Source organism: Tachyglossus aculeatus, chromosome 22 (assembly GCF_015852505.1).
Source record: "Tachyglossus aculeatus isolate mTacAcu1 chromosome 22, mTacAcu1.pri, whole genome shotgun sequence".
Lineage (NCBI taxonomy): Eukaryota > Metazoa > Chordata > Mammalia > Monotremata > Tachyglossidae > Tachyglossus > Tachyglossus aculeatus.
The window spans coordinates 52871509-52889537 of NC_052087.1; the positions used below are offsets into that span (position 1 = coordinate 52871509).

An 18029-nucleotide genomic window follows, 5' to 3' on the forward strand; every position below is an offset into this window, starting at 1 on the left:
TTGTTAATCATAATGGCATTTGTTAAGCGCTGTTCTAAGCGCTGGGGTAGATACAAGGTAATCAAGTTGTCCCACGTGGGGCTCACAGTCTCCCCTTTTGCAAACGAGGGAACTGAGGCCCAGAGAAGTGAAGTGACTCGCCCAAAGTCACACAGCTGACACGTGGCGGGGCCGGGATTAGAACCCATGACCTCCGACTCCCAAGCCGGGGCGTTTTCCACAGAGCCACGCCGCTTCTCTGAAGACCAAAAGACCGGAAGCTCATAGTGGGCAGGGAACATGTCTACCAATCCTGTCCGTAATTTCCAAGCGCTTAGTACAGTGCTCTTCACACAGTGAGAGCTCAATAAATACGACAGAATGAGTGAGTGAATGAATTCATTCACCTGTATATATGTTTATATGTTTGTACATATTTATTACTCTATTTATTTATTTGTTTTACTTGTACATATCTATTCTATTTATTTTATTTTGTTAGTATGTTTGGTTTTGTTCTCTGTCTCTCCCTTTTAGACTGTGAGCCCACTGTTGGGTAGGGACTGTCTCTATATGTTGCCAATTTGTACTTCCCAAGCGCTTAGTACAGTGCTCTGCACATAGTAAGCGCTCAATAAATATGATTGATGATGATGATGATGATGATGTGCAAAGCACTGTAGTAAGCGCTTGGGAGAGGTCAATATAAAAATAAACAGAAACATTCCATCATCATTATGATTATTGTTATTATTATTATTATTAACCTGCGCTGGATCAAACAACATTAGCAGACACAGGCTGCCCAATCCCCAAGGGCCTTGTACAAGACAAACTGACACGGAGGAGAAGGTGGCTTAGGGTTAGATTGGACTCTCCCAAGCGCTTAGTCCAGTGCTTCGCACACAGTAGGACACTCCTTCCCTTCCCCACAGCACCTGTATATATGTATATATGTTTGTACATATTTATTACTCTATTTATTTATTTATTTTACTTGTACATATCTATTCTATTTATTTTATTTTGTTAGTATGTTTGGTTTTGTTCTCCGTCTCCCCCTTTTAGACTGTGAGCCCACTGTTGGGTAGGGACTGTCTCTATATGTTGCCAACTTGGACTTCCCAAGCGCTTAGTCCAGTGCTCTGCACACAGTAAGCGCTCAATAAATACGATTGATTGATTGATTGATTGATGAGTTCTAATTCCAGCTCCACCACGTCTGCTGTGTGACCGTGGGCAGATCACTTATAATAATAATAATAATAATGGTATTTGTTAAGCGCTTACTATGTGCAAAGCCCTGTTCTAAGCACTTGGAAGATACAAGGTGATCAGGTTGTCCCACGTGAGGCTTACAGTCTTAATCCCCATTTTCCAGATGAGGGAACTGAGGCACAGAGAAGTTAAGTGGCTTGCCCAAGGTCACACGGCTGACAAGTGGCAGAGCCGGGATTCGAACCCCCGACCTCTGACTCCCAAGCCCGGGCTCTTTCCACTGAGCCACGCTACTTAACTTCTCTGGACCTCAGTCACCCCATCTGTAAAATGGAGATTAAGAGTGTGAGCCCGTCGTGGGACAGGGACTGTGCCAACCTGATTAACGTACCTACTCAGGTGCTTAGAACAGTGCGTGGCACATAGTAAGTGCTTACTATAATAAAAATAATAGTATTATTAATACTAATATTAGTAATTATAACAGTAGCAATAATTAGTAGTAGTAGCAGTAATAATAAGTAATAATAATTGATGTTATTATTTATAATAATATAATAGCAATACTAATAATAAGTAGTACTGATACTGATAGTATTATTGGTAATACTAATATTAGTATTACTGAGCCCCTTCCTTCCTCTCCCCCTCGTCCCCCTCTCCATCCCCCTCATCTTACCTCCTTCTCTTCCCCACAGCACCTGTATTTATGTATATATGTTTGTACATATTTATTACTCTATTTATTTATTTATTTTGCTTGTACCTATCTATCCTATTTATTTTATTTTGTTAATGTTTGGTTTTGTTCTCTGTCTCCCCCTTTTAGACTGTGAGCTCACTGTTGGGTAGGGACTGTCTCTAGATGTTGCCAACTTGGACTTCCCAAGCGCTTAGTCCAGTGCTCTGCACACAGTCAGCGCTCAATAAATACGATTGATGGATTGATTAATAAAATAAAATCAATAGGATAGCTATGTACAGGTAAAATAAATAAATAAAGTAATGAATCTGTACAAACATATATACTTATATACAGGTGCTGTGGGGAAGGGAAGGAGGTAAGACGGGGGGGATGGAGAGGGAGAGGTTGCACTTACAGGACAGTGGTCCACTAATCTCAGGGACTAAGATCAAATCAGATGTTTGCATTTGCCCAAGTCAAGTTGAAGAAAAAATACTAAGTAATGCTAATAATAAGCAGTACTAATACTGATACTAGTACTAGTACTAATACTGATAGTATTATTGGTAATCAATCAATCAATCAATCACATTTACTGAGCGCTTACTATGTGCAGAGCACTGTACTAAGCGCTTGGGAAGTACAAATTGGCAGCATATAGAGACAGCCCCTACCCAACAGTGGGCTCACAGTCTAAAAGTAATACTAATTTTAGCATTAGTATTAATACTATCAATCAATCAATCAATCATATTTATTGAGTGCTTACTATGTGCAGAGCACTGTACTAAGAACTTGGGAAGTACAAATTGGCAACATATAGAGACAGTCCCTACCCAACAGTGGGCTCACAGTCTAAAAGTAATACTAATTTTAGCATTAGTATTAATACTATCAATCAATCATATTTATTGAGCGCTTACTATGTGCAGAGCACTGTACTAAGCGCTTGGGAAGTACAAATTGGCAACATATAGAGACAGTCCCTCCCCAACAGTGGGCTCACAGTCTAAAAGTAATACTAATTTTAGCATTAGTATTAATACTATCAATCAATCAATCAATCATATTTATTGAGCGCTTACTGTGTGCACAGCACTGTACTAAGCGCTTGGGAAGTACAAATTGGCAGCATATAGAGACAGTCCCTACCCAACAGTGGGCTCACAGTCTAAAAGTAATACTAATTTTAGCATTAGTATTAATACTATCAATCAATCAATCACATTTATTGAGCGCTTACTATGTGCACAGCACTGTACTAAGCGCTTGGGAAGTACAAATTGGCAACATATAGAGACAGTCCCTCCCCAACAGTGGGCTCACAGTCTAAAAGTAATACTAATTTTAGCATTAGTATTAATACTATCAATCAATCAATCAATCATATTTATTGAGCGCTTACTGTGTGCACAGCACTGTACTAAGCGCTTGGGAAGTACAAACTGGCAACATATAGAGACAGTCCCCACCCAACAGTGGGCTCACGGTCTAAAAGGGGGAGACAGAGAAAAAAAACCAAACATACTAACAAAATAAATAAAGAAATAATAAAATAAATACTAATACTATTATTAATACAATAATTATTATTATTATTATCAGTCACTTCCCACCTCGAAAGATATTTGGACTCTGTCCCCATCGCTTCTGCCGGGGGGCTTCTGGAAGACCCCTCCCACACCGAGGGGGATGGCAGGGGGAAAAGCTAGGAGGAAGGGATGTAACTCACCTGGGTTCCAAGATCCATGAGCTGGAAGTTTTCTCTCCGGGGAACAAACAGAATTCCGTTGTCCTGGTGGGGAGAGAGCCAGAGGGAAGGTCAGAGCTGGGCCAAGATACAGGCCAGAGGTTGGGGGACTAAGGAGGTCAAGGCTCCCCATTCACCCTATCAATCAATGGTATCTATTGAGCGCTTACTATGTGCAGAGCTCTGGACTTGGAGCACTTGGGAGAAGACAACATTCATTCATTCATTCCATCGTATCTATTGAGCGCTTACTATGTGCAGAGCTCTGGACTTGGAGCACTTGGGAGAAGACAACATTCATTCATTCATTCCGTCGTACCTATTGAGCGCTTACTATGTGCAGAGCTCTGGACTTGGAGCACTTGGGAGAAGACAACATTCATTCATTCATTCCATCGTATCTATTGAGCGCTTACTATGTGCAGAGCTCTGGACTTGGAGCACTTGGGAGAAGACAACATTCATTCATTCATTCCATCGTATCTATTGAGCGCTTACTATGCGCAGAGCTCTGGACTTGGAGCACTTGGAGAAGACAACATTCATTCATTCATTCCATCGTATCAACTGAGCGCTTACTATGCGCAGAGCTCTGGACTTGGAGCACTTGGGAGAAGACAACATTCATTCATTCATTCCATCGTATCTATTGAGCGCTTACTATGTGCAGAGCTCTGGACTTGGAGCACTTGGGAGAAGACAACATTCATTCATTCATTCCATCGTATCTATTGAGCGCTTACTATGTGCAGAGCTCTGGACTTGGAGCACTTGGGAGAAGACAACATTCATTCATTCATTCCATCGTATCTATTGAGCGCTTACTATGTGCAGAGCTCTGGACTTGGAGCACTTGGGAGAAGACAACATTCATTCATTCATTCCATCGTATCTATTGAGCGCTTACTATGTGCAGAGCTCTGGACTTGGAGCACTTGGGAGAAGACAACATTCATTCATTCATTCCGTCGTACCTATTGAGCGCTTACTATGTGCAGAGCTCTGGACTCGGGGCACTGGGGAGAAGACAACATTCATTCATTCATTCCATCGTATCAACTGAGCGCTTACTATGTGCAGAGCTCTGGACTTGGAGCACTTGGGAGAAGACAACATTCATTCATTCATTCCATCGTATTTATTGAGCACTTACTGCGTGCAGAGCTCTGGACTTGGAGCACTTGGGAGAAGACAACATTCATTCATTCCGTCGTACCTATTGAGCGCTTACTATGTGCAGAGCTCTGGACTTGGAGCACTTGGGAGAAGACAACATTCATTCACTCATTCCATCGTATCTATTGAGCGCTTACTATGTGCAGAGCTCTGGACTTGGAGCACTTGGGAGAAGACAACATTCATTCATTCATTCCATCGTATCTATTGAGCGCTTACTATGTGCAGAGCTCTGGACTTGGAGCACTTGGGAGAAGACAACATTCATTCATTCATTCCGTCGTACCTATTGAGCGCTTACTATGTGCAGAGCTCTGGACTCGGGGCACTGGGGAGAAGACAACATTCATTCATTCATTCCATCGTATCAACTGAGCGCTTACTATGTGCAGAGCTCTGGACTTGGAGCACTTGGGAGAAGACAACATTCATTCATTCATTCCATCGTATTTATTGAGCACTTACTGCGTGCAGAGCTCTGGACTTGGAGCACTTGGGTGAAGACAACATTCATTCATTCATTCCATCGTATCTATTGAGCGCTTACTGCGTGCAGAGCTCTGGACTTGGAGCACCTGGGAGAAGACAACATTCATTCATTCATTCCATCGTATCTATTGAGCGCTTACTATGTGCAGAGCTCTGGACTTGGAGCACTTGGGAGAAGACAACATTCATTCATTCATTCCATCGTATCAACTGAGCGCTTACTATGTGCAGAGCTCTGGACTTGGAGCACTTGGGAGAAGACAACATTCATTCATTCATTCCATCCTATCTATTGAGCGCTTACTATGTGCAGAGCTCTGGACTTGGAGCACTTGGGAGAAGACAACATTCATTCATTCATTCCATCCTATCTATTGAGCGCTTACTATGTGCAGAGCTCTGGACTTGGAGCACTTGGGAGAAGACAACGTTCATTCATTCATTCCGTCGTACCTATTGAGCGCTTACTATGTGCAGAGCTCTGGACTTGGAGCACTTGGGAGAAGACAACATTCATTCATTCATTCCATCGTATCTATTGAGCACTTACTGCGTGCAGAGCTCTGGACTTGGAGCACCTGGGAGAAGACAACATTCATTCATTCATTCCATCGTATCTATTGAGCGCTTACTATGTGCAGAGCTCTGGACTTGGAGCACTTGGGAGAAGACAACATTCATTCATTCATTCCATCGTATCTATTGAGCGCTTACTATGTGCAGAGCTCTGGACTTGGAGCACTTGGGAGAAGACAACATTCATTCATTCATTCCATCGTATCTATTGAGCGCTTACTGGGTGCAGAGCTCTGGACTTGGAGCACCTGGGAGAAGACAACATTCATTCATTCATTCCATCGTATCTATTGAGCGCTTACTATGTGCAGAGCTCTGGACTTGGAGCACTTGGGAGAAGACAACATTCATTCATTCATTCCATCGTATCAACTGAGCGCTTACTATGTGCAGAGCTCTGGACTTGGAGCACTTGGGAGAAGACAACATTCATTCATTCATTCCATCCTATCTATTGAGCGCTTACTATGTGCAGAGCTCTGGACTTGGAGCACTTGGGAGAAGACAACATTCATTCATTCATTCCATCCTATCTATTGAGCGCTTACTATGTGCAGAGCTCTGGACTTGGAGCACTTGGGAGAAGACAACGTTCATTCATTCATTCCGTCGTACCTATTGAGCGCTTACTATGTGCAGAGCTCTGGACTTGGAGCACTTGGGAGAAGACAACATTCATTCATTCATTCCATCGTATTTATTGAGCGCTTACTGTGTGCAGAGCTCTGGACTTGGAGCACTTGGGAGAAGACAACATTCATGCATTCATTCCATCGTATCTATTGAGCGCTTACTATGTGCAGAGCTCTGGACTTGGAGCACTTGGGAGAAGACAGCATTCATTCATTCATTCCATTGTATCTACTGAGCGCTTACTATGTGCAGAGCTCTGGACTTGGAGCACTTGGGAGAAGACAGCATTCATTCATTCATTCCATCGTATCTATTGAGCGCTTACTATGTGCAGAGCTCTGGACTTGGAGCACTTGGGAGAAGACAACATTCATTCATTCATTCCATCGTCTTTATTGAGCACTTACTGCGTGCAGAGCACTGGACTAAACGCTTGGGAAGGACAAGTCGGCAACATCTAGAGCCGGTCCCTACCCAACAACGGGCTCACAGGCTAGGAGGGGGAGACAGGCAACAAAATAAAACATGGGGACGGGGGTCAAGTCGTTGGAACAAATAGAATTAAAGCTAAATTATTATTATTATTATTATGGCATTTATTAAGCGCTTACTAAGTGCCAAGCACTGTTCTAAGCGCTGGGGAGGTTACAAGGTTATCAGGTTGTCCCACGGGGGGCTCACAGTCTTCATCCCCATTTTACAGATGCACATCATTAATAAAATAAATAGAATAGTAAGTATGTACAAGTAAAATAAATGGAGTGATAAATCTGTACAGACATATATACAGGTGCTGTGGGGAGGGGAAGGAGGGAGGGTGGGGGGGGGTGGCGAGGAGCGCTTAGTACAGTGCTCTGCACACAGTAAGCGCTCAATAAATACGATTGATGATGATGAGAGGAAAAGGGGGGCTCAGTCTGGGAGGGCCTCTTGGTGGACCCTCCTCACTCATAACCAGCTTACAGTCTATACTTGAAAATGACACCCACCACCGTCCAAATTATAATAAACTCGTAGTTTTGGGTTGGTATTTGTTAAGTGATTGCTCTGTGCCGGGAACTGTACTAAGCGCTGGGGTGGATACAAGCTAAATCGGGTCGGACACAGTCTCTGTCCCACGTGCGGCTCACGGTCTTCACCCCCATTTTTCAGATGAGGGCGGTGGAGTCGAAAGGACCTGGGTTCTAATTCTACTCCGCCACTCAATAATAATAATAATGGCATTTATTAAGCGCCTACTATGTGCAAAGCACTGTTCTAAGCGCTGGGAAGGTTACAAGGTGATCGGGTTGTCCCACGGGGGGCTCACAGTCTTAACCCCCATTTTACAGATGAGGTAACTGAGGCACGGAGAAGTTAAGCGACTTGCCCAAAGTCACACAGCTGACAATTGGCGGAGCCGGAATTTGAACCCATGACCTCTGACTCCAAAGCCCGGGCTCTTTTCCACTGAGCCATGCTGCTTCTCTACTTCCCTGCTCTCCGATCTGATCTCTAGATTGGAAGGTCCTTGTGAGCGGAGAATGGGTCTACCAACTCTGTTGCACTGTACTCTTCCAAACGCTTAGTACAGTGCTCTGCACATAGTAAGCGCTCAATACTCCCTGTACCTCCATCTCATCTAGCTCGCCGCCGGCCTCTCATCCTCGTCCTGCCTCTGGCCTGGAATGCCCTTTCATTCAATTCATTCATTCGATAGCATTTAATGACTGTGTGCAAAACACTTTAATAAGTGCTTTGGGGGGGACAGTATGACAACGTATCGTATTCAATCGTATTTATTGAGCGCTTACCGTTTGCAGAGCACTGTACTAAGCGCTTGAAAAGTCATAAAGGAGAATCAGTCAGTCGATCATATTTATTAAGCACTTACTGTTGTACTCTCATGTCCAACAGACAATGACTGTCCTCCCCTTCAGAACTTCACTGAATCCTCAATCAATCAATTGTATTTATTGAGCGCTCACTGTGTGCAGAGCACTGTATTAAGCGCTTGGGAAGTACAAGTTGGCAACATATAGAGACGGTCCCTACCCAACAGTGGGCTCACAGTCGAAAAGAGGCCTTGCATTCATTAATTCATTCATTCAATTGTATTCATTGAGCGCTTATTGTGTGCAGAGCACTGGACTATGTGCTTGGAAGAGTACAATATAATAGACACATTTCCTGCCCACGACAAGCTTCTCAGCCCTCCTTTCCTCTTCTCCCACTCCCTTCTGCATCGCCCTGACTTGCTCCCTTTATTCATCCCCTTCTCCCAGCCCCGCACCACTTATGTCCCTTCAAAGCCCTACTGAGAGCGCACCTCCTCCAGGAGGCCTTCCCAGACTGAGCCCCTTCCTTCCTCTCCCCCTTGTCCCCCTCTCCATCCCCCCATCTTACCTCCTTCCCTTCCCCACAGCACCTGTATAGATGTATATATGTTTGTACAGATTTATTACTCTATTTATTTATTTTACTTGTACATATCTATTCTATTTATTTTATTTTGTTAGGATGTTTGGTTCTGTTCTGTCTTCCCCTTTTAGACTGTGAGCCCGCTGTTGGGTAGGGACTGTCTCTATATGTTGCCAACTTGGACTTCCCAAGTGCTTAGTACAGTGCTCTGCACATAGTAAGCGCTCAATAAATACGATTGATGATGATGATTCATTCAATCGTAATTTATTAAGCGCTTACTGTGTGCAGAGCACTGTACTAAGCGCTAAGCTTTTTCCTCTCCCCCTCCCCATCCCCCCCGCCCTACATCCTTCCCCTCCCCGCAGCACTTGTCTATATTTATACAGACTTATTACTCTACATTTTACTTGTACATATTTACTCTTCTATTTATTTTGTTAATGATGTGCGTATAGCTATAATTCTATTTATTCTGACGGTTTAGACACCCGTCTCCGTGTTTTGTTTTGTTGTCTGTCTCCCCCTTCTAGACTGTGAGCCCGTGGTTGGGTAGGGACCATCTCTAAGTTGCCGACTTGTACTTCCCAAGCGCTTAGTACAGTGCTCTGCACACAGTCAGCGCTCAATAAGAATGAATGAATGAATGAATGAATTTATTTATTTATTTATTTTACTTGTACCTATCTATTCTATTTCTTTTATTTTGTTAGTATGTTTGGTTTAGTTGTCTGTCTCCCCCTTTTAGACTGTGAGCCCACTTTTGGGCAGGGACTGTCTCTATATGTTGCCAACTTGTACTTCCCAAGCGCTTAGTACAGTGCTCTGCACACAGTAAGCGCTCAATAAATACGATTGATGATGATGATGATGATGATAATGAATGTGTCATTTCTTTATCTTAAAGTCTGTCTCCCCCTCTAGACTACAGGCTTGTTGTGGGCAGGGAATGTGTCTGTTACACTATTGTGTTGTCCTCTCCCAAGTGCTTAGTCCAGTACTCTGCTCACAGTAAGCGCTCAATAAATAGGATTGATTGTTTAACTGAATAAATACCACTCATCGACTGATTAGCCTGTATCTACCCCAGCACACGGCACATAGTAAGCACTTCATGTAGCTGGATCAGGAGGCAGACAGTGTGGCTTCTAATTGGCATATTTCTCACCCCTTTTTGGACAGCACAATCCCCAGTACTTAGCACAGTACCTGGCACATAGTGAGTGCTTAACGAATACCACAATCATCACCATCATCATTATTATTATTATTATTATTATTATTGTTAACCTGGACTGGTAACTTGTCGGTTCGACCTTCACAACATCGCTAAAATCCGCCCTTCTCTCTCCATCCAAACGGCAACCACGTTAATAGAGAAGCAGCGTTGCTCAGTGGAAAGACCGTGGGCTTTGGAGTCAGAGGTCACGGGTTCAAATCCTGGCTCCACCAATTGTCAGCTGTGTGACTTCGGGCAAGTCACTTCACTTCTCTGGGCCTCAGTGACCTCATCTGGAAAATGGGGATGAAGACTGTAAGCCCTGCGTGGGACAACCAGATCACCTTGTAACCTCCCCAGTGCTTAGAACAGTGCTTTGCACATAGTAAGCGCTTAATAAATGCTATCCTTATCAGCACTTAGAACACTGCTTGGCACATAGTAAGCGCTTTATAAATAATAATAATAATGTTGGCATTTGTTAAGCGCTTACTATGTGCAAAGCACTGTTCTAAGCGCTTGGGGGGATACAAAGTGATCAGGCTGTCTCACGTGGGGCTCACAGTCTTAATCCTCATTTTACAGATGAGGTAACTGAGGCTCAGAGAAGTTAAGTGACTTGCCCAAGGTCACACAGCAGACACGTGGCGGAGCCAGGATTCGAACCCATGACCTCTGACTCCAAAACCAGTGCTCTTTCCACTGAGCCATGGTGCTTCTCGCACCGTGCCATCATAATAATAAATGCCATCATCATAATTACAAGCTTGTTATGGGCAGGGAATGTGTCTGTTATACTGTCGTGTTGTCCTCTCCCAAGCGCTTAGTCCAGTACTCTGCTCACAGTAAGCGCTCAATAAATAGGATTGATCGTTTGACTGAATAAATACTACTCATCGATTGATTAGCCTGTATCTACCCCAGCACACAGCACATAGTAAGCACTTCATGTAGCTGGATCGGGAGGTGGGCAGTGTGGCTTCTAATTGGCATATTTCTCACCCCCTTCTAGACAGCACAATCCCCAGCGCTTAGCACAGTGCCTGGCATATAGTAAGTGCTTAACAAATACCACAGTTGTCGTTATTATTAGCCTGGACGGGTATCCTGTCGGTCCCACCTTCACAACATCACTAACATCTGCCCTTTCCTCTCCATCCAAACCACTACCACATTAATACAATCACTCATCATCATCATCATCATCATCATCAACAATCGTATTTATTGAGCGCTTACTGTGTGCAGAGCACTGTACTAAGCGCTTGGGAAGTACTAGTTGGCAACATATAGAGACAGTCCCTACCCAACAGTGGGTTCATAGTCTAGAAAGGGGAGACAGAGAACAAAACCAAACATACTAACAAAATAAAATAAATAGAATAGATAGGTACAAGTAAAAAAATAAATAAATAAATAAATAGAGTAATAAATATGTACAAACATATATACATATATACTGCCTCCCCTTCTAAACTGTCAGCTCATTGTGGGCAGGGAATGTGTCTATTGGTCTGCACTGGGACATTGTTTATGTGTGTTGATGCTTCTTTAGAGTGCCCACAGTGTGTCTCACAAAGTAAGCGCTTAGAACAGTGCTTTGCACATAGTAAGCGCTTAATAAATACCATTATTATTATTATTATTATTATTATTATTACTGCCAGAGTTTGGGAAAGACACGGGCCTTTGTGTCAGACTTGGCCGTTCAGGCCGCTCAGGTGGCTCGTCGTTGGCAAGGAGTGAAGTCTTTGGTTTGTTTTCCTGTAGTCGGTGGGTGTGCGCAGCGTTTAATAAATATTACTCTATTTATTTTATTTTATATGTATATATTTATTCTATTCATTTTATTTTGTTAATATGTTTTGTTCTCTGTCTCCCCCTTCTAGACTGTGAGTCCATTGTTGGGTAGGGACCGTCTCTAGATGTTGCCATCTTGGACTTCCCAAGCGCTTAGTCCAGTGCTCTGCACACAGTAAGCGCTCAATAAATACGATTGAATGAATGAATCCTTTCCAATTCCCCTCGTCCCCCTCTCCATCCCCCCATCTTACCTCCTTCCCTTCCCCACAGCACCTGTATATATGTATATATGTTTGTACATATTTATTACTCTATTTATTTATTTATTTTACTTGTACATATCTATTCCATTTATTTTATTTTGTTAGTATGTTTGGTTTTGTTCTCTGTCTCCCCCTTTTAGACTGTGAGCCCACTGTTGGGTAGGGACTGTCTCTAGATGTTGCCAACTTGGACTTCCCAAGCGCTTAGTACAGTGCTCTGCACACAGTAAGCGCTCAATAAATACGATTGATTGATTGATTGATTATTATGCCCAGCGCTTAGAACAGTGCTCTGCACATACTAAGCTCTTAATAAATGCCATTACATATTATATTGCTATAATATACTCTCCTAAGTATACCGCTTTGCACACAGTAAGCGCTCAATAAATACTATTAATTGATTGATTGATACTCAGGTGTCAGACACAGTCCCTGTACCACATGGGACTCAGTCTAATTAGGGGGATTGAATCCCCATTTTCCAGATGAGGTAACTGAGGCCCAGAAAAGGGAAATGACTGGCCCCAGGTCACACAGTGGACAAGCACCGCAGCCAGAATTAGAACCCAGATCCTCTGACTCCCAGGTTCGGGCTCTCTCCGCTAGGCCGCATTCACTCATTCATTCATTCAATCGCATTTATTGAGCGCTTACTGTGTGCAGAGCACTGGACTAAGCGCTTGGAAAGTCCAAGTCGGCAACATATAGAGACAGTCCCTACCCAACAACGGGCTCACAGTCTAGGAGGGGAGAAACAGACAACAAAACAAAACAAGTAGATAGGCGTCAAAAGCATCGATATGAATAAATAGAATAATAGATATATACACATCATTAATAAAATAAACAGAATTATAGCTATGTACATATATACATATACATATATATATACACATATATATATACATATGCATATATATACACATATATATACATATATTTTTAGACTGTGAGCCAACTGTTGGGTAGGGACTGTCTCTATATGTTGCCAATTTGTACTTCCCAAGCGCTTAGTACAGTGCTCTGCACATAGTAAGCGCTCAATGAATACGATTGATGATGATATATACATATATATGTGTGTGTATGTGTGTGCATGTGTGTGTATGTGTGTGTGTGTGTGTGTATACATACATACATATATATATATATATATATATATATATACACACACACATATATACATCTCCCCCTTCTAGACTGTTCTCCCCCTTCTAGACTGTGAGCCCACTGTTGGTTAGGGACCATCTCTATATGTCGCCAACTTGTACTTCCCAAGCGCTTAGTACAGCGCTCTGCACACAGTAAGCGCTCAATAAATACGATTGATTGATTGATATATAGAGAAGCAGCGTGGCTCAGTGGGAAGAGCCCGGGCTTTGGAGTCAGAAGCCGTGGGTTCAAATCCCGACTCCGCCAACTGTCAGCTGTGTGACTTTGGGCAAGTCCCTTCCCTTCTCTGGGCCTCGGTGACCCCATCTGCAAAATGGGAATGAAGACGGTGAGCCCCTTGTGGAACAACCTGATCACCTTGTAACCCCCCCGGTGCTTAGAACAGTGCATAGTAAGCGCTTAATAAATGCCATTATTATTATTATATACGCAAGTCCTGTGGGGCGGGGAGGGACGGGGAGCAGAGGGAGGGAGTCGGGGCGAAGTGGAGGTGGGGAGGAGCGGAGGAAAAGGGGGGATCAGTCTGGGAAGGTCTCCTGGAGGAGGGGAGCGTTCAGTAGGGTTTTGCAGTAGGCTAGGCCGCACTGCTTCTCATTATATAATCAATCAATCAATCAATCGTATTTATTGAGCGCTTACTATGAGCAGAGCACTGTACTAAGCGCTTGGGAAGTACAAATTGGCAACACATAGAGACAGTCCCTACCCAACAGTGGGCTCACAGTCTAAAAGGGGGAGACAGAAAACAGAACCAACCATACTAACAAAATAAAATAAATAGAATAGATATGTACAAGTCAAATAAATAAATAGAGTAATAAATATGTACAACCATATATACATCTATACAGGTGCTGTGGGGAAGGGAAGGAGGTAAGATGGGGGGATGGAGAGGGGGACGAGGGGGAGAGGAAGGAAGGGGCTGAGTGTGGGAAGGCCTCCTGGAGGAGGTGAGCTCTCAGCAGGGCCTTGAAGGGAGGAAGAGAGCTAGCTTGGCGGAGGGGCAGAGGGATTGGGGGCATTCCAGGCCCGGGGGAAGTGACTCTACCAAGGTCACACGGCAGACAAGTGGCAGGGCCGGAATGAGAACCCAGGACCTCTGATTCCCAGGCCCGGGCTCTCTCTTGGCAAGTTGAAGAGGACTCTACGTGCCCCAGACACTCCCTTTCCCCCCCACCACCACCCCACAAAGCCCGAGAGCGGGCAGGGGTGGGTTTGGGTCCCTTCTAATAATAATAATAATAATAATAATAACAATAATGGCATTTATTAAGCGCTTACTATGTGCAAAGCACTGTTCTAAGCGCTGGGGAGGTTACAAGGTGATCAGGTTGTTCCACGGGGGGCCCACAGTCTTCATCCCCATTTTACAGATGAGGTAACTGAGGCCCAGAGAAGTGAAGTGACTTGCCCAAAGTCACACAGCTGACAATTGGCGGAGCCGGGATTTGAACCCATGACCTCTGACTCCAAAGCCCGGGCTCTTTTCCATTGAGCCACGCTGCTTCTCAATAATAATAATAATGACATTTGTTAAGTGCTTACTATGCGCAGAGCACTGTTCTAAGCGCTGAGGGGGGGATACAAGGTGATCAGCGATCAGAGAAGCAGCGTGGCTCAGTGGCAAGAGCCTGGGCTTTGGAGTCAGAGGTCATGGGTTCAAATCCCATGTCTGCCAATTGTCAGCTGTGTGTGACTTTCGGCAAGTCACTCAACTTCTCTGTGCCTCAGTTACCTCATCTGGAAAATAGGGATTAAAATGGTGAACCCCCCCGTGGGACAACCTGATCACCTTGTAACCTCCCCAGCGTTTAGAACAGGGCTTTGCACATTGTAAGCGCTTAACAAATATCATCATTATTCAGCGCTAAGAACAGTGCTTTGCACATAGTAAGCGCTTAATAAATGCCATTATTATTATTATTATTATCAAGTCGTCCCACATGGGGCTCATAGTCTTAATCCCCATTTTACAGACGAGGTCACTGAGGCTCAGAGAAGTGAAGTGACTTGCCCAAGGTCACACAGCAGACATGTGGCAGAGGCGGGGTTCGAACCCATGACCTCTGACTCCAAAGCCCGGGCTCTTCTCCACCGAGCCATGCAGCTCCACTGTGAGCCCACTGTTGGGTAGGGACTGTCTCTATATGTTGCCAACTTGGAGTTCCGAAGCGCTTAGTACAGTGCTCTGCACACAGTAAGCACTCAATAAATACGATTGATTGATTGATTGATTGATTTGGGGGTGTGGGGGCCCAGAGTCTACCTCACCAGGCCCGGAGGCCGAGTCGACACCACGCTGAACTTTGGATGAACCAATCAATCAATCGTATTTATTGAGCGCTTACTGTGTGCAGAGCACTGTACTAAGCGCTTGGGAAGTACAAGTTGGCAACATATAGAGACAGTTCCTACCCAACAGTGGGCTCACAGTCTAGAAGGGGGAGACAGAGAACAAAACCAAACATATTAACAAAATAAAATAAATAGAACCAGAAACTGAACCCCAAAACCAAAACTGAAAGGAGCCTCGCCTGCTGTCTCCCTCCAGCCTCACCTCCTCCGGGAAAGAACCGAGTTCGAATCTCCCGTGGATGAACAGATCCATCCTGGTTTATGGCTTGACCTCTAGACTGGAAGCTCGTTGTGGGGCAGGGAATGCCGGGGGTCAATAAAGGGAGCAAGTCAGGAGGGAGCGTTTAACCGCTACCAGCATGGCTCAGAGGAAAGAGCCCGGGCTTTGGAGTCAGAGGTCATGGGTTCGAATCCCGGTTCCGCCAACGGTCAGCTGTGTGACTTTGGGCAAGTCACTTCACTTCTCTGGGCCTCAGTTACCTCATCTGTAAAATGGGGATTAAGACTGTGAGCCCCCCGTGGGACAACCTGATTACCTTGTTACCTCCCCAGCGCTTAGAACAGTGCTTTGCACATAGTAAGCGCTTAACAAATATCATTACCACAATTAATCGTTATTACCAATATTATTAATCAGCTCTTCGCTCAATCCTTCGCCCGCCTTTCAGTCCATCGATGATATTTATAGAGCGTTTCCTGTGTACCGAGCATTGAACTCGGCACAAGCAGCGTGGCTCAGTGGATAAGAGCCCGGGCTTTGGAGTCCGAGGTCATGGGTTCAAATCCCTGCTCCGCCACTTGTCAGCTGTGTGACTTTGGGCAAGTCACTTAATTTCTCTGGGCCTCAGTGACCTCATCTGTAAAATGGGGATGAAGACTGTGAGCGCCACGTGGGACAAACTGATCACCTTGTATCCTCCCCAGCGCTTAGAACCGTGCTTTGCACAGAGTAAGTGCTTAATAAATGCAATTATTATTATTATTATTGAACTGAGCAATTGGGGGGGTCCAATTCAGCTCATCGTGGGCAGGGAATGGGTCTGCCAATTGCCGTATTGTCCTCTCCCAAGCGCTTAGTCTAGTGCTCTGCACACAGTAAGCGCTCAATAAATACGATTGAATGAATAAGAGTCGGCAGACGCATTCCCTGCCTTCAAGGAGCTGACAGTCTGGTGGGGGTGACAGATGTGTCCGACCTGATGACCTTGTGTCTACCCCAGCGCTTAGAACAGTGCTTGACACATAGTAAGCGCTTAACAGATACCATCATCATGATTAAAGATTAAAGATTAAACATTATAAGGTCATAAGGTCTGGGGGTTGGGGTGAATATCAACGTGCTTAGACCGAAGTGCATCGGTGAGCAGAAGGGAGGGTGAATAGGGAGGGGATTTTTTTTTTTATGGTACTTGTTAAGCGCTTACTATGCGCCTGTATATACGTATACATATACATGTATATATACATCATCATCAATCGTATTTATTGAGCGCTTACTGTGTGCAGAGCACTGTACTAAGCGCTTGGGAAGTCCAAGTTGGCAACATATAGAGACAGTCCCTACCCAACAGTGGGCTCACAGTCTAAAAGGGGGCTCACAGTCTAAAAGACTGTGGACTGGGGTGGACTTCATTCATTCATTCGAGAAGCAGAGTGGCTCAGCGGAAAGAGCCCGGGCTTTGGAGTCAGAGGTCATGGGTTCAAATCCCGGCTCTGCCGATTGCCAGCTGTGTGACTTTGGACAAGTCGCTTCACTTCTCTGGGCCTCAGTGACCTCATCTGGAAAATGGGGATGGAGACTGTGAGCCCCCCGTGGGACAACCTGATCACCGTGTAACCTCCCCAGCGCTTAGAACAGCGCTTTGCACATAGTAAGCGCTTAATAAATGCTATCATTATTATTATTATTTAATCGTATTGTGAGAAGCAGCGTGGCTTAGTGGAATGAGCCCGGGCTTGGGAGTCAGGTCGGGGGTTCTAATCCCGGCCCCGCCACTTGTCAGCTGTGTGACTTTGGGCAAGTCACTTCACTTCTCTGGGCCTCAGTTATCTCGTCTGCAAAATGGGGTTTAAGACTGTGAGCCCCACGTGGGACAACCCAATGACCTTGTATCTACCCCAGAGCTTAGACCAGTGCTTGGCACATAGTAAGCGCTTAACAAATACCAATATTACTATTATTTATTGAAGCGCTTACTGTGTGTGGAGCACTGTACTAAGCGCTTGGGAAGTACAAGTCGGCAACAGAAAGAGACGGTCCCTACCCAACACGGGCTTACAGTCTAGAATGTGCAGAGCACCGTACTA

The 18029-nt window shown here is 44.5% G+C and overlaps 1 protein-coding gene across 1 annotated transcript in view; it reads right to left on the bottom strand.

Annotated features, from left to right (window-relative positions):
• Nucleotides 1-18029, bottom strand: part of ANO9 (anoctamin 9) — a 93997-nt gene that overhangs the window by 60867 nt on the left and 15101 nt on the right. The window contains exon 2 of the mRNA XM_038765371.1: nucleotides 3615-3677. Coding sequence (XP_038621299.1) covers nucleotides 3615-3677 — 63 coding nt within the window. The remainder of the gene's footprint in view (nucleotides 1-3614; nucleotides 3678-18029) is intronic.